Source organism: Cotesia glomerata, linkage group LG8 (assembly GCF_020080835.1).
Source record: "Cotesia glomerata isolate CgM1 linkage group LG8, MPM_Cglom_v2.3, whole genome shotgun sequence".
Classification (NCBI taxonomy): Eukaryota; Metazoa; Arthropoda; class Insecta; order Hymenoptera; family Braconidae; genus Cotesia; species Cotesia glomerata.
The window spans coordinates 20,367,279-20,389,659 of record NC_058165.1 but is presented as its reverse complement, the minus strand read 5'-3'; the positions used below and the strand labels follow the sequence as shown (position 1 = coordinate 20,389,659).

General features: G+C 25.3%; 2 protein-coding genes across 2 annotated transcripts; one reads left to right on the top strand and one right to left on the bottom strand.

The window, feature by feature from the left end:
• Nucleotides 1-2,392: 2,392 nt before the first annotated feature.
• Nucleotides 2,393-17,969, bottom strand: LOC123270576 (putative thiamine transporter SLC35F3; the record flags this gene model as incomplete). Its single annotated transcript, XM_044736700.1, is given in 9 exon segments — nt 2,393-2,422; nt 3,050-3,179; nt 3,277-3,366; nt 5,484-5,673; nt 5,769-5,897; nt 6,293-6,643; nt 12,269-12,418; nt 14,714-14,943; nt 17,360-17,969. Coding segments are annotated over 9 exon segments (1,430 nt in total), but the record flags the coding sequence as incomplete, so codon positions are not given.
• LOC123270577 (60S ribosomal protein L37a) lies at nt 12,536-13,887 on the top strand. The gene is made up of 3 exons (XM_044736701.1): nt 12,536-12,667; nt 12,944-13,072; nt 13,699-13,887. Exons 1-3 carry the CDS (start codon nt 12,665-12,667, stop codon nt 13,843-13,845), a joined length of 279 nt encoding a protein of 92 aa, XP_044592636.1. The 5' UTR covers nt 12,536-12,664; the 3' UTR covers nt 13,846-13,887.
• Nucleotides 17,970-22,381: the final 4,412 nt, after the last annotated feature.

The following is a 22,381-nucleotide window of genomic DNA, read 5'->3' as shown; positions in this document are numbered from 1 at the left end:
GTTGGAATGATTGCCTGCGGCTCCGATTACTGGTCATCCCACCACCACCACCGCCAACACCCCGGCCACTGGCTACCCCATGTTGTTGCGGATTCGTACTGCATCAACCCCAATTTCATCTTTCTTTCTTTCTTTCTCAACAACTTTTTTTTTAACTAATTTATCACGTGTTTTTTTTTTAATAAAAATTATTAAATAAAAAACTATTAAAAAAAAAAAAAATAAAATAATACAATTGAAATAAAAACAAATAAATTTAAGCCATGCAACATGAAAAGCCAATGCAAATATATCTTCACGGGAAGTATATTTAATTATCATGCTCCGGATTGGTAGTTCTTCTTTATAATATGCAATGTGTTACAAACGATTCACCTGGGGATTTTAAGGGTAAATTTATTTATTTACTACTAATTATGAAATTTGTAATAAATTTATTAAATTATTTTATGTAATTAATAAAAAAACTAGCAACCTTGCAGTCACTACGTGACTGCCGTAGTGAACTGTAACAAAATAAAATTTTGCTTAATTAAGTAATGACTTTTGTTAAATTGCACTGTACTTTCTTTAATAATGATGTTTTTAAAGATATAAGCTCATCTTGATGTTACACTCTTCAAGAGCTTTCATTTGAATACCCACATGCATTTTTGATATATATATATATATATATATATATATATATATATATATATATATATATATATATATATATATATATATATTTTAAAGATATAAGCTCATCTTGATGTTACACTCTTCAAGAGCTTTCATTTGAATACCCACATGCATTTTTGATATATTTTTCATATATACATATATATAATATATATAAATATTTGAAATATATGAAAAATTGATGTGGGTACTCAAATGAAAGGTCTCGATGAGTGTAATGTCGAAGTGAGCTTATATCGTTAAAAATGTCAATAATTGACAAGATACAATGTAATTTCTTTATTATTGACATTTTTAGAGATATAAGCTCACCCCGATGTTACATTTATCGAGACCTTTCATTTGAGTAGCCACATAGCAATTTTTATATATTTAATATATATGGTATTTGTGAAATATATAAATATATAAAATATATGAAAAATTGATGTGGGTATTCAAATAAAAGCTCTCAATGAGTATAATGTCAGGGTGAGCTTATATCTTTAAAAATACTAATTTATACTTGAAAAAATGTTAAAATTCAATATTTTGATTTTTTTATGCTTAAAAAAAAAATCAAAATTATTTTTAATAAATTAAAAATTTTCTTTAAAAATTAAAAAAAATTTTTTTTGTAATTATTTTTAAGAAAAATGATTTAAATGTTAAATTTTAATTACTATTTTTTAATATTAATACTCAAAAATAAATGATAAGATGCATTTTGATATATTTTTCATAAATACATATATATAATATATATTTTAAAGATATAAGCTCATGTTACACACATCAAGAGCTTTCATTTGAGTACCAACATGTATTTTTGATATATTTTTCATATATACATTATATATAATATACATAATATATATAAATATATGAAAAATTGATGTGGGTACTCAAATGAAAGGTCTTGATGAATGTATCATCGGGATGAGCTTATATCTTTAAAAATGTCAATAATTAAGAAATGAACTTGTATCTTGTGAAATATTGACACTTTTTAAAATATAAGCTCACTTCGACATTACACTCATCAAGACCTTTCATTTGAGTACCCACATCAATTTTTCATATATTTCATATATTTATATATATTATATATATGTTTATATGAAAAATATATCAAAAATGCATGTGGGTACTCAAATGAAAGCTCTTGACGAGTGTAACATCAGGATAAGTTTATACCTTTAAAAACGTCAATAATTAAAAAATGACTTTATATCTTGTCAACTCTTGAAATTTTTAAAGATATAAGCTCTCTCCGACATTACACTCATCGAGACCTTTCATTTGAGTACCCACATCAATTTTTCATATATTTCATATATTTATATATATTATATATATGTTTATATGAAAAATATATCAAAAATGCATGTGGGTACTCAAATGAAAGCTGTTGATGAGTGTAACGTCAAGATGAGCTTATATCTTCAAAACCGTCAATATTTAATAAAGTACAGTGCAATGTACCAAGAATTATTACTTAATGAAGCAAAATTTCATTTATTTATAGTTCACAACTAGCAGTCACGTAGTGACTGCAAGCCTGCTAGTTTTAATTAATTAATTAGAAATTATTCAAATAATTAATAAAAAAAATTATTTAATTCAATAAATTTATTACAAAAAAAAAATTAAATCTAATGAGTAATAAAAGAGATACCAGGTCAAACGATTAGTATCACCAGTAAAGAGGATATATGATGAATTTTCTTACCTTGCACTGTGACTCATGGTGACTACGTTTCTGTAACATATGGATCCTGATTTCGAAGCGGTTTTTTTACGTTTATTCAAAATATTTTATCTAACTATTTCATTCATATTTAATTATTATCATTATTTTTTTTTAAGATATAATACAAGAGTAGATTTTAATTAAGTTAATTTAGATTCGAATACTTGTGCAACGATTTCGAAATTTAACTGTACTCCAATTTAAGCAGCAGTGCATATTTATGCCTGTGGTTTGTCAGTGTGTTAAATAATAAATTGTTTATTTATAAATAATTAATAAGTAATAATAAAAGAAGAAATAAATAGAGAAGAAATAAGAAAAAAAGTGTAGAGGCAAAATATTGTCAAGCAAAGTGAGTTTTAGTTATTTCTACGCGTTGCTTCTATTTGTGCAAACCAAATTATTAATAAAAATATATGTTTAGATTCTTGCAGATTTTTTACGAGTGTGTACACATACAAATATTTTTTTGATTAATTATTAATTTTTTTTTTATATGTATGCACACTTATGGAGATTTTTAAAATTAAATTCTATATATACTAAAAAGCTAAAAAAGATAAATCAGAGTGTAAAAAAATAAAACTAAACCTGCATACCACAAAAATAGTTGCGTAATATTTTTAAATTACATACCGTAGCAGCCGCGTTATGTAGTCCGGCCAATTGTCCGGGAACATCACCAGGAAAAATCCAACTGATATCAATATCATTCCCGCAAGTTTCATACCTACAAAGTGCGCTCCGTAGAGCACAACATCCAATGCTGGAATTAAATTTAATTTTTTAAATATTTAATAATTTTATTATTTAATTATTTATTTATTTGTGGAAAAAAATTTTTTTTTTAGTTAAGTAATTACCTGCAGACACTGGAACTGCAGTTATTAATCCCAGGGTGATGAATAAATCATATGTTAACGCGATGCTATAATTAGCCAGCATGTTAGCAACTGTAACAATAAATTTATTATTTTTTTTTTTTTAATTACTAACAACGTTGCAGTCACTACGTGACTGCTGTAGTGAACTATAAATAAATACAATTTTGCTTTATTGAATAACTTTTGTTGAATTGCACTGTACTTTTTTAACTATTGATGCTTTTAAAGATATAAGCTCATCTTGACGTTACACTTATCAAGAGCTTTCATTTGAGTACCCACATGCATTTTTGATATATTTTTCATATATACATATACATAATATATATAAATATATAAATATATGAAAAATTGATGTGGGTACTTAAATGAAAGGTCTCGATGAGTGTAATGTCGGGATGAGCTTATATCTTTAAAAATGTCAATATTTCACAAGATACAAGGTCATTTCTCAATTATTGACATTTTTAAAGATATAAGCTCATCTTGACGTTAACCTTATCAAGAGCTTTCATTTGAGTACCCACATGCATTTTTGATATATTTTTCATATATACATGTATATAATATATATAAATATATGAAAAATTGATGTGGGTACTCAAATGAAAAGTCTTGATAAATATGTCAAGGTGAGCTTATATCCTTAAAAATGTCTATAGTTCACAAGATACAAGGTCATTTCTTAATTATTGACATTTTTAAAGATGTAAGCTCATCTTGATGTTACACTTATCAAGAGCTTTCATTTGAGTACCCACATGCATTTTTGATATATTTTTCATATATAAATATATATAATATAAATAATTATATGAAATATATGAAAATTTGATATGGGTACTCAAATGAAAGATCTCGATGAGTGTAATGTCGGGATGAGCTTATATCTTTAAAAATGTCAACATTCCACAAGATACAAGGTCATTTCTCAATTATTGACATTTTTAAAGATATAAGCTCATCTTGACGTTACACTTATCAAGAGCTTTCATTTAAGTACCCACATGCATTTTTAACATATTTTTCATATATACATATATATATATATATATATATATATATATATATATATATATATATATATATATATATATATATATAATATAAATAAATATATGAAGTATATGAAAATTTGATGTGGGTACTCAAATGAAAGGTCTCGATGAGTGTAATGTCGGGATGAGCTTATATCTTTAAAAATGTCAATATTTCACAAAATACAAGGTAATTTCTCAATTATTGACATTTTTAAATATATAAGCTCATGCTGACGTTACACACATCAAGAGCTTTCATTTGAGTACCCACATGCGTTTTTGACATATTTTTCATATATACACATATATAATATAAATAATTATATGAAATATATGAAAATTTGATGTGGGTACTCAAATGAAAGGTCTTGATGAGTGTAATGTCGGGGTGAGCTTATATCTTTAAAAATGTCAAGAGTTCACAAGATACAAGGTCATTTCTTAATTATGTAGCTATAGAGATAGAGCATTTTCGTATCAGTGAGAATGATATAAAATATTCTAAAGGCACAAATTTAAATCTAGACCTTCGCAATGACTCCAAATTTAACTAAAAAACCGATTTTATCATATGACTATCCTGGACACAAAATTTTTCTTATTCTCTTAAATTAATAATATAGATTAAAAGAAAAATAATTGAATTAAAACCAATATTCGGAAAAATTTATTTTTATGATTATTATTGAAAATATATTTTTTTGCTGAAGAAAAGATCGAAATTATAAAAATTTTCATTTTTAATAATTGAATAATTTAATTAATTTCTCAAAATTCTTCTTCTTTAATTAAAAAAAAATTTTTTTTTGTATTTTATGAAAATGAAGTTAACAGATATCTGACAATTTTTATAATTTTTTTTTGTAATAAAAAATTTATTTAAAAAGAAATAAATTATACATTTAAAAAAATTGAAAATTTTTTTTTTTTTAATTTTAATTTTTTTTTAATTCTCTCTTCAATTTTATGAAAATGAAGTTAGCAGACATCTAACAATTTTTTGGATTGAAATATTTATTGCCAAAAAAATAAAAAAAAAATTTCTTTTTAATTTTTTAATTGTAATTTAATTAATAAAAAAAAAAAAATTGTTAAACATCTATTTATAATATTCAGTATTATATAATTTATGATTTAATACATTACCTAAATGAAGTATACTAGCAGAAAGTAAAGCTGCCCAGGGTAAGCGTGCCCAATGAACACTTTCAACCCCCGAGAAATAAAGAGCTAGACAAATCGGCCATAGTAACGCCGCATTGCAAAGTCCAATCAGTGTGAAAAATATTGAAACTTGTCCAAATGTCGTTTCACCGATTACTTTTTTAAATAAAACCTAAAGAATAAAAATTGTTTCATATAAACCCTTAAAAACCTTAAAAATCAAAATTGTTTCTTATAGAAGGAAGAAAAATAAACTCGAAGAGAAACCTTGTAAACTGCAGAGCCAGCGGCGGCAGAAGCTGCTAAAACAACACCCCCGAGGGTTGGGCTTCCGGTGATACCGTCCATGTATGCTAGTAACGCAATACCTGTATCGCATAATATTACAGCGACGATCTAAAAATAAAAAGAGTAAAGTTTTAATTTTTAATTAATTAAAAAATAAATTTCAATTAATAAAAAAATTATTTATTTTTATTAAATAAAAAAATTGTTTTTGATTAATTAAAAAATAATTTTTAATTAATGAATAAATAATTTTTAATTAATAAAAAAAAATTGTAATTAATAAAAAAATAATTGTAATTAATAAAAAAGTAATTTTTTATTAATAAAAAAAATTGTTTTTAATTAATAAAAAAAATATTTTAAAATTAATTGAAAGATTTTTATTATTTTTTTTTTTTAAATAATTTTTATAAAAAATTCCATCTGCAGAAATTTTAAAAAATTATTGATGTAATTTTTAAAAACTTATTTTAATTATTTAAAAAAAAAATGAAAAAATTTACCCGGACTCCGACAAATTGCTCGTGTAAAATAACCCAAGAAAGAAGATAAACACAGGAGACGTTGGTAGCAAACAAGGCCATTACATCAGTGGCAAGAAGAATGCGTAATGCGTGGATGTACATGTAATTAGTCGCGACCCAGAGCCCGCAGAAGAAACTGCACCGGGTCAGAAATCGGCCGCCCGTGAGTCCCTTGTCGCGAAACCCGCGCAAACTTTCTGCGATTATCTCCGTCGGGTTCGTACATTTAGACCTTGCTATCTGGCAGATGAAGTACACTGGGAAGTAAAGCACGGTCCAGTTTGTACAGAACCAGGTGGTGAAGAAAGGCGCGTTGTAGGGAAGAACGATCTGAAATTTTTTTATTCAAAATTAATTAATTTCAATTATACAAAAAATTACTTGCTATAAATATTACTTATTTTTAAGAAAAGCACAAAAAGTAACGAACGCGGTATGGGGCATAATAAAGAGAAGCAAAAGGAACAGCATAAGGGAGAGGATGTATCTGATGAACACGGTGGCGAAATCTGTAGCTATGTATGGAGTAGAAGTGTGGGGGTGGGAAAAATCGGAGGATTAGGAAGGTGCATAGAAGGTTGTGCAAGATGGCTTTAGGAGTGAGTAGGGACACACCAGGGTACATATGGAGGGAAGAAATGGGAGTAGAGGATATAGAAATAACACTAAAAGAGAGAGCAGTACGATATTTAAGGACGTGATCAAAATGGACAGGGAAAGATGCCCAGGGATAGTGATGAAAGAAGAAATGAGAGGTATACTAAACGGTATGACTTAGATTTTACTTTTTGTATTTGAGTATTTTAGTTTATTTTTATTAATTACTTAAAAATTAATAGAAACAATTATTGTTATTAGTGCGGCGATTATTATTTAATTATTGTATTTATTTAGTTAATAATATTATATTATTGTTACCGAAGGTATGATTAAATTAAGAAATTAAGCGTGTGAGAAATTATTATGAAGCCGAGCGAATTAATCGAGCAAAAGAAATTAATTGTAAAAGAAATTAAAAGACTGGGAAAATTATTCTAAGTTCCGAACAAGATTTAGTATGGGAAAGCGGCGAATGGATATAAAATGAAAGAAATGACGATTATTATTTTGTAAGAAATAATTTAGGTAAGCGAAGATTTTATAAGTCCCGAGGACAATTTAGTATGGAAAATCAACGAATGGATATATAATGAAAGAAATTGCGATTAAAATAATAAAAAATTGTAAATTTGACGAAACGAATGGATATAAAATGAAGGAAATTACGATTAAAATAATAAAGAATTGAGTTTCGAAAATAAAAACTTAGAATTTGGCGAGACGAATGGATAGAAAATGAAGGAAATTACGATTAAAATAATAAAGAATTGAGTTTCGAAAATAAAAACTTAGAATTTGGCGAGACGAATGGATAGAAAATGAAGGAAATTACGATTAAAATAATAAAGAATTGAGTTTCGAAAATAAAAACTTAGAATTTGGCGAGACGAATGGATAGAAAATGAAGGAAATTACGATTAAAATAATAAAGAATTGAGTTTCGAAAATAAAAACTTAGAATTTGGCGAGACGAATGGATAGAAAATGAAGGAAATTACGATTAAAATAATAAATAATTATTTTTAAATGCTCGTTCGATGACGCCGGACAGATGGCGATAAATTTCCAATTTCGTTCGCTTTAAGTAAAAATTTTAAATATGATAAAGTCCAAAATTTTGGCACAAAAAGGCAATTCTTTCTCGGGAGAATTATTCGGACGAATACTCTTCATCAATTAATTCTAGAGGATGATACTCTACCGGGAGTCTGACCAAGGCCCAGGTAAGTATCGTGAACCGACCGGATGAAAGTGCTACTCCCCGTGCCGAAGCCTTCAGCTGAGGTACGGTAGGTGATCATAAGCCGTGTAGGTGGGACCGAGGAGGATACTCTCCACTTGCTCTCAGGGTAGAGTTTAGGACCCCCTAGGGATGACGGCTAGTCGCCCTGAGGGGGGGAGGGGGTGTTACTGGGAAACTAGTTAGTATTTTGTAGACCGCGTTTTTTTTTTTAGTTTGAACCGCGAATATGTGTGAAAAGAGTGTTCTAATGTATTGTTTATATTGTTTAATTTGCTTATATTGTTTATATCGTTTATTAACATGATCAGGCCAATAAAGAGGTTTCCTTTTTCTTTGATTTATTTAAAATGAAGTGTTTTGTTTATATTTTGTTATCGATAATGTGATCCCCGTTTATGACCCTGGACTCCGGCGAGCAAATTTCGAGCCGGGGACTAATTAGATAATTATATTTTGAAAACGTGGACGTTACAACGGAAGAGCAACAAAATGGGGTAAAGAAGTAAAAAAAATTAGGAAAACGGTTGACCCTAAAGGCCATCCCTGCAACTTCCCGCTAATTCCGTTAATACCTGGCCGCTTTTTTGAGCTCTTCGAGCTCAAAAGTACAATCTGTGTGTTGTTTTAAGCTCTCCGAGCTCAAAAAGATACCTTTTCTATGCTTTTGAGCTCTTTGAGCTCAAAAGTCTGATAGAAGTTTCATAGAAGGCTATTTTTGAATGTTCATACCGCAATAACTTTTGAATGAATGAACCGATTTTTACGCGGTTGGCGGCATTCTACGTAGTTTTTTAAGCCTTATAAATAATTTCTAAGTTTCAATTGGTCAAACTAGAAATTTCGGAGTAACTCTGAAAAAACACTTTTTTCGGTTTTCTTTCGTTCACGATATCTCTCGAACGAATCAACTGATTTTGACCGGATTGGCGGCGATCGACGTGGTTTTTCAAGGTTGAGAGCAGATTAGTTTTGGAATCGATCGGTTTGACCGTTTAAAAGTTATCCCAAAAAAACCACTTCAGAAAAAATTTTTTTTCCTACTTTTTTTTAGATTTCTCCAAATTTCTCAAAATCTATCGGTCCGAATCGGTTCAAATTAACAGGAAATCTAAGTTTGGCGAAGCCCTTTCGAATGGCACCAACCGCGATGAAATCGGTTCAACCGTTCAAAAGTTATAAGAGGTTTACATACTTACACACACACACACATACATACAGACATAGTGACACCCTCGCGGGAATAGTCAGGAAAGCTTCCTAGGACCTCAAAACGTCGAGATCTGATGAAAACTCGATTTTCGAAAAACGGGGTAAAACCAATAACTTCCCGATTTTTGAAAATTTTCAATTTTCTTAGCGGGAAGTTAAAAATCCTAATATAAAATTGAGATGAAATGTATGTGGCATCAAACTATTCGTAACGTGATTGGTCGAATAGATCATAAGCATGAAAATATATGCAAATGCTACAGTCAGGCGCGCGCTTGCGCGCGCAAATTCAAATTCTAGTACTAACAAAAATGGGCTGTGAGGAAGTAGTCAGGATGATATATAAAGAGCAAGAAATAGAAGAAATAGAAACAAAGCTGGATGAAGGGATAATGAGGATAAAAGAAGAAGCAAAAAAAGAAGACCAAGAGGCAATAGAGAAATCATCATATTGTAAATTATACAAGAAAATAAAAATAAACAAAGATAAAAACTACTATTGGAGAAAAGATGAAATAAGTGGAGAAGACAAGGAACATGGGCGAGGGTACGATGTGGGAACATAGGAAGAGGGGGAAAGAAAGGATATAAGGATTGGAGATGCAGAGTATGTGAGGGGGAAGAAGAAACCCTTATACATATAATGAAATGTGAAGAAATATATGAAAAAGTAGGAGAAGAAGGAAAGAGTTTCTTAAATGAATGGAAAGATTTATAAAATGAAAAGGTAGAAGAAAGACTAATAGAAGTACTAAAGGGAAGAAGACGTGAGAGCATGCACGGTCTTCAGAAAAATTGAAGAGATCCTAAAGGAAGAAACGGGATTGCGGAGTTTGGGGCAGGAGGGTCACCAGAACAACGACGTGCAAACAAGAGAAAAAAAGAAAAGAAAATAAAAATAGAAAGATTAAATGGAAAGAGAAATAATATATATAATTAATATACAGATACAAAATATGTAAAAACTTTGTAAGAGACGAAAGTCGTGCAAATAAAACTATTTATTATTTATTACTTATTTTTAAGAATTTTTTAACAAACAAATTGTGACAAAAAAAAATAATTTACATAAAGAAATTAAAAAAAAATTAAAAATGTAATTTTTTTTAATGAAAATTAATTTAACCGGTATTTGATGATATTTCATGATTTTTAAAATTTTTGAAACAAATAAATTATGACAAAAAAAAATTATTCAAAAAAATGGAAATGTAGAAATTAAAAAAAAATTAATAGTGCAATTTTTTAAAAATAATTTTTTGGAACAAATTTGATGTCAAAAAGAATTAAAAAACTGTCAAGTGTCAGCTAAATTTCATATTTTTTTTAAAATTATTTTTTGGAAAAATTTTTACGCCATTAAAGTTAGCAGTTACATTACAATTTTCTAATTTTATTTAACAAAAAAATTTGTTCCAAAAATTTATTTTTAAAAAATTGCATTTTTTATTTTTTACAATTTTTGCAAGTCAATTTTTTTTGCACTAATTTATTTCTTAAAAAAATTCTAAAAATTATTAAATATCTGCTACTTTAATTTTCATAAAATTTTTTTTTTGAATAAATTAAAAAAATGATCAAACAAGGTAACTTTATGTCATTAAATCTATATGTCAAATTTTTTTCTAATAATTTTTTCAATAAAAACAATCATAAAAATTTTCAGATGTCAGCTAATTAATTTTCATCAGATGTCTGCTCATTTTATTATTATTAAATTAAATTATAATTGGGTATTTGCATGAAAATGATTTTGCAAATAAAGTTCAGTTAATAAATTCTTTGATACACATAAAATACCTACGTAAGAAAAAAATTTAATTTTTACAAATAATTTTTAAATAAATAAATAAATAAAAGTGGTCAAATATGATGTAAAAATCACGTGATGTAAAACGTGATGTGATTGGTCTGACGTCATTGTGCATATTATTGGCGCGTTATTTGAATGCATGATAAACGACGAATGATAAATTATTGAAAAAAGTTTCAAGTTGGTTTTTATTTATAGTGAGTTTAGTTATATTTTATCATTAAGACTAAAATTTACTGAAAGTAGCATAAATATTTTTCCTTAAAAAGAATAATTAGCATAGATATTATGATTATACTCTATATTACCATAAATGCTGAGTGGTACTAGTGGTACATGTGAACGGGGTGATAGTAACTGACAATAAATAATTAAAAAGAAATAAAAATGCCTCAAAGAAAAGTCGATCCTGGTTTCAGTGAAGCTCGATCCGATAATCTACCTCGTGTTGATGCTTTTATGGTCGCATCTTACTTAGCTACTAACTTCAATTTTGTATCTGCAGAAATGCAAGGCGCAAAAGCTAACCTGTGAGTATAAACCACTGTTTTTTAATGACATATTAAAAAGTTATAAAGTTTATGTTTTTGCTTTGAAATAATTTAAACAGTTGTTTTTTTTAATAACAATCACAACAGCTGATCAGGCGTTTTTATAAAAACACTAGAATTCAAATTTGCGCGCGCAAGCGCGCGCCTCATATTTATGGTCATGATATATTTATGTGTAGTTTATGTATATTATATTCACTTTCAACCAATCAGAATGAGAATAAATATTTTCAACCAATCACATTACGAATAAATTGGTTTCACATACATTTCATCTCAATTTTATTATGGGATTCTGTGAGTGGATTGGCGCCAACAAATTTGAATGGAATATGCACAATGACGTCACATACGCAAGAGGGAGCTACCTATTCGTTTAAAATTTAACAATTTTTTTATTGTTAAATAGTTTAAATGTTTATAAATAAAAAAAAAAAATTTTTTTTTCAAAAATTTTAAAAAATTTTTAAAAATAATAAGACATAACTATTTAATGGATTGGAAAATCATGCAAATACCCAATTGCTGTTAATACTTACAGGTTGATGGTATAATTCACTGGTGACATTGTCAGATTCAATGTGGTTCGTTATTATGTCAGGTTTATGAAAGTATAAGTATTTTATACAGTGAGTCGCTCCAACCCAGCTGGCTGTCACACAAACTGTCACACAGACTCCAAAATAAATCTGTAACAAAATTTATTTACATAAACAAAATAATAATTTATTTATTCGTTAAATTCTTTACTGTCCACTTCAATGACAAGCTTTCAAATAAACGTCGGCAAAGCAGAAACTAATTTTAAAAAATTTTCACTCTGCGCCATCTATCGCCAGCTGTTAAATTTCAGCTACTCCCACTTTTACAACCTCAAGCTCTTTTTCCTTCTGTTTTTGACGATTGTCGGACGAAGCCAATAAATTTAATTAAAAATGGTAAGAATTTTGACAATTAATAACTTTTATTAATAATAATAATTGCAAAAATTTCATATTTAACACCTTGGATAATTATTTTTCAATTAATTTCTCTCAAAAACTCTCTTTGTAATTTTTTAATACCACGTTTTTAATTTTATTAATTTAAGGTTATGTTTCCTCGTGCTTTAACAAACTTGACAATTTATATTAAAAAAAACAAAAAATTCTCAATAATTTTAAATCAATATTTAAAAAAAAAATTTTTATTTATGAAAAAAATAATTTTTTCAGGCTAAGCGTACCAAGAAGGTTGGAATCACCGGGAAATATGGGACCCGTTATGGTGCTTCCCTCAGGAAGATGGTGAAAAAAATGGAAATCACCCAGCACAGTAAATACACTTGCACATTCTGCGGCAAGGTAAAAAAAAAAAATTTTTTTTAACTTAAATTAGCAAACTTAAAAATTTTTATAAAAAATATGAAAATTAATTTAGCATTTAAATAATTTTTTTAATAAATAAATTATGCTAAAAAAAATTGACATTTAGAAATTTAAAAAAATTAAAAGTGCAATTTTTTTTAATTATTTTTCGGAGCAAATTTTTTTGTTAAAAAAAAATTAAAAAATTACCAAAAAAAATTGCAATTAAAATTTTTTCAATAATAAAATTTTTAAATTTCAGCTAATTAAATTTTTATGATTCTAAAATTTGCAGACATTTAAATTTTTATGAAAATTAAAACAATAAATTGTACTTAGAATTTTAAAAATTTTTTAAATGTCAATTTTTTTTAATAAAAAAATTTTTAGATGTCAGCTGATTTAATTTTTAATATTAAAATTAGCAGACATTTAAATTCTTATAAAAATTATGAAAAAAAAAATTACATTTAGAATTTTTTTAATTTTATACCTGTCAATTTTTTTTTGATTAATTTTTTGCAATTTAAAAAATTATAAATGTTAGCTGATTTAATTTTAATATTTTTTTTTAATTATTAAATGATTGAAATTAATTAATTTATTGATTTATTGAATGACAGGATGCCATGAAACGCAGTGTAGTCGGTATCTGGTCCTGCAAAAGGTGCAAGAGAACCGTAGCTGGAGGTGCTTGGGTCTACTCAACAACCGCAGCTGCTTCTGTCAGATCAGCAGTCAGAAGATTGCGTGAAGTTAAGGAACAATAAGTTCTTTGTAATTTAAATAAAAATATATCAATTTAACTTCAATTAGCGCCTTCTATTTTTTTATTATTAAAATTAATTAATAATTAATTTTTTAATTTTATTTTACACTAATTTTAAATTATAAAATTAAGTTAGCCGATTTTTAAAAATTTTAATTAATTTTTTTCTTATTGAAAAAATTATAGAAAAAATTTTTATTTGTAAAAAAATTAAAAATCTATTAGTGCAATTTTTTAATATTATTTTTTTTTATTAAAAATATTATAAAAAAATGAAAAAAAATTTTTATTAATTTTTTTCTGATTGAAAAAATTATAAAAAAAATTTTTATTAATTTTTTTCTTATAGAAAAAATTATAAAAAAAATTTTTATTGGTAAAAATCTTAAAAATCTATAAGTGCAATTTTTTTTAATTATTTTTTTTTTATTAAAAAAAAATGAAAATAAATTTTTATTAATTTTTTTCTGATTGAAAAAATTATAAAAAAATTTTTTATTAATTTTTTTCTTATCAAAAAAATGAAAAAAAAAATTTATTGGTAAAAAACTTTAAAATCTATAAGTTCAATTTTTTAAAAATATTTTTTAGTTCTAATTTTATAGAATTTAATGAAAAAAAATTAAAAATTTCGACTAACTTTAGTGTTATTGAATTATTATTTTTTTTTTAAATTAATATTTGATATTTTTTATAAAAAAAAATAAACTAAATTTTGAACCCTAAATAGACATTAAGTTTCCAGCGCAATGACTCGAGAAATTGATAGAGATGCTCAGGGTCATGCAGCCACATACGGGAGAAGTAATTAAGATCTTGTGTATGTCAAAGAAGTGTGTTACACTTGAAAGAAAGAATGGAAGACAAACCTTCTTAGCAGATTGAGCACAACAAGAGTCGAAGCATCTGACAATAGAGTGCCGTCTCGTCTGATAATTAACATTTGAGCCAGTATGACTTGGTTGATTGTGCCCTTGACCACCACCCGCGCTCCCTCCACTGGGGTCTCTTATTCCCAGGCCGCTGCTCGTCTCCAGTGACCTGCACGACGATGCTGAGTCGCATCCCCCCGTAACACTGCATCCCTGTTGCTCGCATCCTGAAATTAGAATTTTTTTTTTAGAAAAATAAGAATTTAAATTTGATAATATTGTTTAATTAAAAATAATTTTGAAATTATAAATCTGATTTTTTTAGAAAAAAATATTTAGCGAATTTTATAAAATATAATTTTTTTTTAATTTATTAAGCAGACATTTTATCATTTTTAAAACAAATAAATTATGTAAAAATTTTGAACAACTAAAAATGAAATTTTTAATAATAATTTATTTAATGAAAATAAAGTTAGCTGACATTTAAAAATTTTTAGAAATTTTTTGTATTTAAAAAATTAAAAAAAAAATTTCATTTGTAAAAAAATTGAAAAACTATGTGCAATTTTTTAAAAATATTTTTTAGTTATAATTTAATAAATTAAGCAAAATAAAAAAATCAAAAATGTCGGCTAACTTTATCATTATTTTATTTTTTAAATAAAATTAATAAATCATCAAATTACTGCTTACTATAATGTCATGAAATTTTGATTTAATTTTTAAGTCATGAACTGAATTTTTTTTTAGAATAATATTTAAAAAAAAAAAATAAGAAGTTAAATTTGAGATTATTTTTTAAAAAATTAAAATAATTTTTAAATTATAGTCTGATTTTTTTAGATAAAAATATTTTGATATTTTTATTAAATATTCATCCGGCATCTAAAAAAATTAAAAAAATTTTTAGCGAATTTTATAAAATACAAATTTTACAGATGTAAAAAAAATTTGTAAAAATTAAAAAAAATTAAATTTCTTAATAATAATTTATTTAATAAATAAAATTAATAAATCGTCAATTGACCGCTAAATGATGTCATAAAATTTTGACTAATTTTTAACTTGAAAAATATTAAACTGGAAGAAAATTTAATTTTTTACATTCTAGAAATTTTCAACACCTAAAAAATTAAAAAAAAAATAAAAAAATTGTCACAGCTAAATTTAATGTCATTAATTATTTATAAAAAATTGCATTTTTAATTTTTTAAAATTCCTAAATGTCAATTTTTTTGCCATTATCTATTTGTTAAAAAAATTCTTATTCCAAAAAATTATTGAAAAAAAATTGAATTTTTAATTTTTTTTTAATTTCTAAATATCAATTTTTTTTGCAATAATTTATTTGTCTAAAAATCTTAAAATTATGAAAAATAATTGTTAAATTAATTTTCATAAAAACGATATTAAAGTTAGCAGTAACTTGACAATTTTATCTTAAAAAAAAATTTTTCAGCAAAAAATTTTTTCCAAAAAATTATTTTTAAAAAACTGCATTTTTAACTTTTAAAATTTTTTTTTTGCAATAGTTTGTCACTAGAATTAAAAAAATTATTAAAAATCTGCTTAATTAATTTTCATAAAAATTTTTTACCAAGCTGAATTTTGAATAAATTTTAAAAAATGATAAAATTATTTTAAAATTTCATGAATATTTTAAAAATTATTTTAAATGTCAAATGTCAGCTGATGTAAATTAAAAAAAAAAATTTAATAACTTAAAAAAAAAAAATACAGTAAATAAACAATTTATAAATTTACAAAAAACAAATTTTAATAACTTAAAAAAAAATACATTACTAATTTAATTTATATTGGCCAAAATTCAAATCTTAACAGATGTTTAAAACACAAATTTTCAGTATTCTAACAATACTTTTTTCTTTCTTATTTTTTTTTTTTTTTTTAGTGCATTATTTTTTAAGTTAAAAAATATTATTGTTTTTTAAAAATATGTAATAAAATATTGTAAAAGGATAAGAATTAAGTCAGCCGACATTTCAAAATTTTTATTAATTTTTTATTGAAAAAATTTTAATAAAAAAATACCACTTGTAAAAAACTTGAAAAACTGTAAGTGAAATTTTTTAAAAATATTTTTTTGTTTTAATTTAATTATGAAAAAAAAAAATCAAAAAATTAAAAGCGTCGGTTAACTTAAGTATCATAAATTAAGTTAGCTGACATTTAAAAATTTTTAGAATTTTTTTTTATTGAAAAATTTATTACAAAAAAATTTTTTAAAAATGTCACTTGTAAAAAACTTGAAAAACTGTAAGTGAAATTTTTTAAAAATATTTTTGTTTTAATTTAATTATGAAAAAAAAAATCAAAAAATTAAAAGCGTCGGTTAACTTAAGTATCATAAATTAAGTTAGCAAACATTTAAAAATTTTTAGAATTTTTTTTTATTGAAAAATTTATTACAAAAAAATTTTTTAAAAATGTCACTTGTAAAAAACTTGAAAAACTGTAAGTGAAATTTTTTAAAAATATTTTTTTGTTTTAATTTAATTATTAAAAAAAAAAAAAAATTGAATAATTAAAAAACGTCGGCTAACTTTAGTATCATCTGGCTAACTTCAGTGTCATGTAAAATAAATAAATAAAAAATCCTTACAGTAAATAAACAATTACCTGTATCAACAACAACATGTCCAGGACTAGCATACGGATGTCCAGTTTGCTCATCATTTAAAATAATACTCGGAGCTCTGGATCTTCTTGGATGAAAAATAGTAGAAACTTCAGCGTTACTGCTATCCATAACTCAATTTAAAACTTTATTTAAATAAATGTTAAAAAGAAACAATAAAAGCCTTCTATCGATTTAGTTTATAAATAAATAAACAATGCAAAGACAGTAGGCTTATAATTACTTAAACATTTACTTTGTTTTTGCCACATAATAATAATTATTAATAAATTAAATTAGTAAGTCTTCTTATCAAGGTCCAAGGGCATAAACCTTTATTTATTTTTTGTACTCGATATTTGACCCACTTGAGTTGAATTACCCTCTAGCTTATCAGATTGCAATTAAAAGTGAAGCCCATAATTTCCAGAATTAAATGTTTATAATTCAATTATTAATTACTAATTAGTTGATTATTTATAAATTTACAGAGCGATTGGTCAAGCAGATTGGAGATGTCAAGCAAATCAAGCAGAATAATAAAAATAAATGTACGTGGATTTAAACTGACGATACTGTCACATGCTCGCGAGCTTTAAAAGCTCCAACGTGCCATTGATTACTGACGGGGAGGATTTTTAAGACCTGGGGATCTCTTGTCGGACAAACGCTTGCGCAACTCAATAGAAATATAGAGTATATATATTTAACAATACGATTATTATAATATAAGAGTTTGTTGTACATACTTTTATATTCTACATATACTTTTCTGTTTAGAGTTTGAGAGACGTGTCACGGATTTAATGCTACTTTATTTGCGGTTCTTAAATCTAAAATTGCACGCGATATTTATTAACAAACATTTATTTGCGTGCGCTATTTTAGATTTTATTCATGGATTTTATTTAATCGTTTGTTATTTACTGTTTAATATGCTTCTAATGATGATGACAGTTTAATGGGAAAATTATATTTTAGGGAGAGATTTTGCAAGGTCAATCTGTGCGTTAATTTTTACTTACTAGCGATGAGAAAAAAAATTATAGATTTTTTTTTATACTAATATTTTTGCTAATTAAATCCTGCCAAGGACTTGTTCAAATTTAAATTTAAATAAAGGATTTGTTAATTAAATTATTATTTTTTTTTTTTAATTTTATAAAGTATTTAATTCTTCGGAAATTTTCAGGCATCTGTCAATTTTATATGAAAATTAAGTAAGCCGACATCTAAAAATTTTTAGAAATTTTTTTTATTGAAAAAATTAATTCAATAAATTAAAAAAAAATTCTATTTGTAAAAAATTTGAAAAATAATATGTGATTAAAAAAAAATTTTTTTTTAATCAAAATTAAGTTAGCCAACATCTAAAAATTTTTAGAATTCTTTTTTATTGAAAAAATCATTACAGAAAAATAAAAAAAATTTTCAATTGTAAAAAATTTGAAAAACTACCCGTGTAAAAAAAAATTGTCCCAAAAATGTCCCAAGCGTGGGACATCCAAACGTGACACAATTTGGGACATCTCAAAAAAAAAATTGAAAAATTTTAAAATAGTGCGTTTAAGTAATTTTTCGTCGATTTTAGGTATTTTTTGAAGATTTTCAGAAGACTTCACAATTTTATGACAATTTTACTACAATTTTAAACGGTTTTTAAATGATTTTGAAGAAGATAATTTATTTTTGCACAGCTGTAGATTTGTCTAGAAATTAATGGATGAAACATTTATTGAACATTTTTGGGACATTTTTGGAACATTTTCGGGACAATTTTAGGACATTTTCGGAACATTTTTTAAGTATTTTTAGGACAATTTTGAACGTTTTTCAAATAATTAAAAAAAAACAATTTATTTTTGCACGCTTGTAGATTTGTCCTAAAATTAATAGATGAAAAATTTTAGGACATTTTAGGGACAACTTGAGGACATTTTGGGACAACTTTAGGACATTTTTGGGACAACTTTAGGACAATTTTAGGACATTTTCGGAACATTTTTTAATATTTTTAGGACAATTTTGAACGTTTTTCAAATAATTAAAACAATTTATTTTTGCATCGGTTGTAGATTTGTCCTAAAATTAATAGATGAAAAATTTTAGGACATTTTTGGGACAACTTGAGGACATTTTTGGGACAACTTTAGGACATTTTTGGGACAACTTTAGGACATTTTTGGGACAATTTTAGGACATTTTTGGGACAATTCTGTAATGTTTCTACAACAAACTTTGAACATTTTTAGAACTATTTCACGACACTTTTGACCGATTTCAAGAAAGATAATTTATTTTACAAATCTACAAGCGTGCAAAAATAAATTGTTTTTTTTTTTAATTATTCGAAAAACGTTCAAAATTGTCCTAAAAATATTAAAAAAATGTTCCGAAAATGTCCTAAAGTTGTCCCAAAAATGTCCTAAAATTGTCCCAAAAATGTCCTAAATTTGTCCCAAAAATGTCCTAAAATTTTTCATCTATTAATTTTAGTACAAATCTACAAGCGTGCAAAAATAAATTATCTTTCTAGTATGTAAACCTCTTATAACTTTTGAACGGTTGAACCGATTTCATCGCGGTTGGTGCCATTCGAAAGGGCTTTGCCAAACTTAGATTTCCTATTAATTTGAACCGATTCGGACCGATAGATTTTGAGAAATTTTGAGAAATCTTTAAAAAACTGAAAAAAAATTTTTTCTGAAGTGGTTTTTTTGGGATAACTTTTAAACGGCTCAACCGATCGATTCCAAAAACTAATCAGCTCTCAACCTTGAAAAACCACGTCGATCGCCGCCAATCCGGTCAAAATCGGTTGATTCGTTCAAGAGATATCGTGAACGAAAGAAAACCGAAAAAAGTGTTTTTTCAGAGTTACTCCGAAATTTCTAGTTTGACCAATTGAAACTTAGAAATTATTTATAAGGCTTAAAAAACTACGTAGAATGCCGCCAACCGCGTAAAAATCGGTTCATTCATTCAAAAGTTATTGCGGTATGAACATTCAAAAAATAGTGTTCTATGAAACTTCTATCAGACTTTTGAGCTCAAAGAGCTCAAAAGCATAGAAAAGGTATCTTTTTGAACTCGGAGAGCTTAAAACAACACACAGATTGTACTTTTGAGCTCGAAGAGCTCAAAAAAGCGGCCAGGTATTAACGGAATTAGCGGGAAGTTGCAGGGATGGCCTTTAGGGTCAACCGTTTTCTTAATTTTTTTTAGAATTGCTGCATTTCTTATAACTTTTAGACCTTAATTTCAAGTGTTTTTTCTTAAAAATATTTATATTCAAGTATTTTCTATTCATAAATAAAATTTTTCATCAATTTGGCGCGCAAATTTTTTTTTTTAATTTTTTCAATAAACGAACTTCTAAAAATTTTTAGATGTCGGCTAACTTTATTGTCATTTTTTGACTTTGATAATTAATATCTCTAGAAATAATGATCGTATATGAAATGCAAGGAGGGTTTTAGAAACTACACAATATTCTTTATAAGATACTGTGAACGGCTTTTGACGAAAAAATTTTTTTTGAATTGAAAACTTTGACTGAAAAAAAGACAAAAATTCGTATAATTAAGGATATTTGGATAACTTGGTATAACTTTAGATAAAATGGATAAACGAAGGATATCAATATGTGTCCCCTAAAATCTCTGAAAAATTAAAAGCGCTGCGATTTTTTTTTTCAGTGCCCCGAAGCTTCAAATTCTTTATTTTCGCAAAAATCACCATTGTAAGCAATTTTTCGATTTTCATTCTTTTTCTGAATGAAAAAAATTTTTTTTTCTTAAAAATCTTTATTTTTCCGTCAAAACGATTGATTTTTTAAGTAATTTGAAAAAAAAAATTTTTTTTTGAAAATTTTTTTTTTTCAAATGAAAAAAATTATGAATAAAAAAAAAAAAACGTTCAGAAAAATGTCAAATCTAAACGAGTACTTTTTTTTAATTTGAAAATTTTTGTTTTTTTTTTTTTTTTTAAATTACAAGATATTTCTTTAAAAAATAGCGTTTTTCGATGAATTTCAGGCTGAAAAATTGGAAAAGTGAAAAATAAAAAAAATACTCGTTTAGATTTCGGAAAATTATAAATAAAAATCAAAAAGTAATTAAATTTGTAAAAATTTTTAAATGAAAAATACTTAATCATAAAATTTAATTTCAAATTATAACTCGAATATTTATTATTTGATCTTTTGAAAAAATACTCGTTTAGAAAATTCAAAAATCTAGACGAGTATTTTGTCAAAACTAAAAAAAAATTTTTTTTTTTCAAATTACAGGTCTTTTTATTTTTAAAATGGCGAGTGTCGGCTAACTTAAGGGTCCGGTTTTTTTATATTAATTTAAAAAAATTGACATTTTTAAAAATTTATTTCTGATGAAGTAAAAAAAAAGTGATTGTTTAAAAAAAAAGTTTTTAAAAAATAAAAATCAGCTAATTGTGAAACTAAACAACTCGTGTTAAAAAAAGTGATTGAATTTTGAAAATGTCAGTAAAATAAAAAAAAAAAAAAAAACAGGAAGTAATTTTTTTGATGAAGTTGAAGAATAAAAATGTGTTAAAAAAAAAATTCAGTCATTTTTATGAATTTTTTTGAAAAGTGAAACTAAAAAATTAATAATACTGAAGCTAGCTGTCAACTGTTAATTTAAAAATTTTTTATAACAAATCAATTACAACAAAAAAATGCTTCTAAAAAGTTTCACTTGTAATTTTTATCAATTTTCACATGTGAAATTTTTATTGAATTTTTTTTGTAATAATTTAATTTCTAAAAAATTCTAAAAAAATGTTTAGTGTCTGTCAACTTCAGTGTCATAAAAATTCTGAATCAACTGACATTTTTTTTTGGTTTTTCTTATAAAAAAAAATAAAAATTAAGTTAGCTGACATTTAAAAAGTTTGAGAATTTTTTTTATTAAATAAATTGTTACAAAAAAATAAAAAAAAAAATTTCGTTTATAAAAAATTTTAAATGCACTTTTTAAAAAATATCATTTTGTTCCAATTTA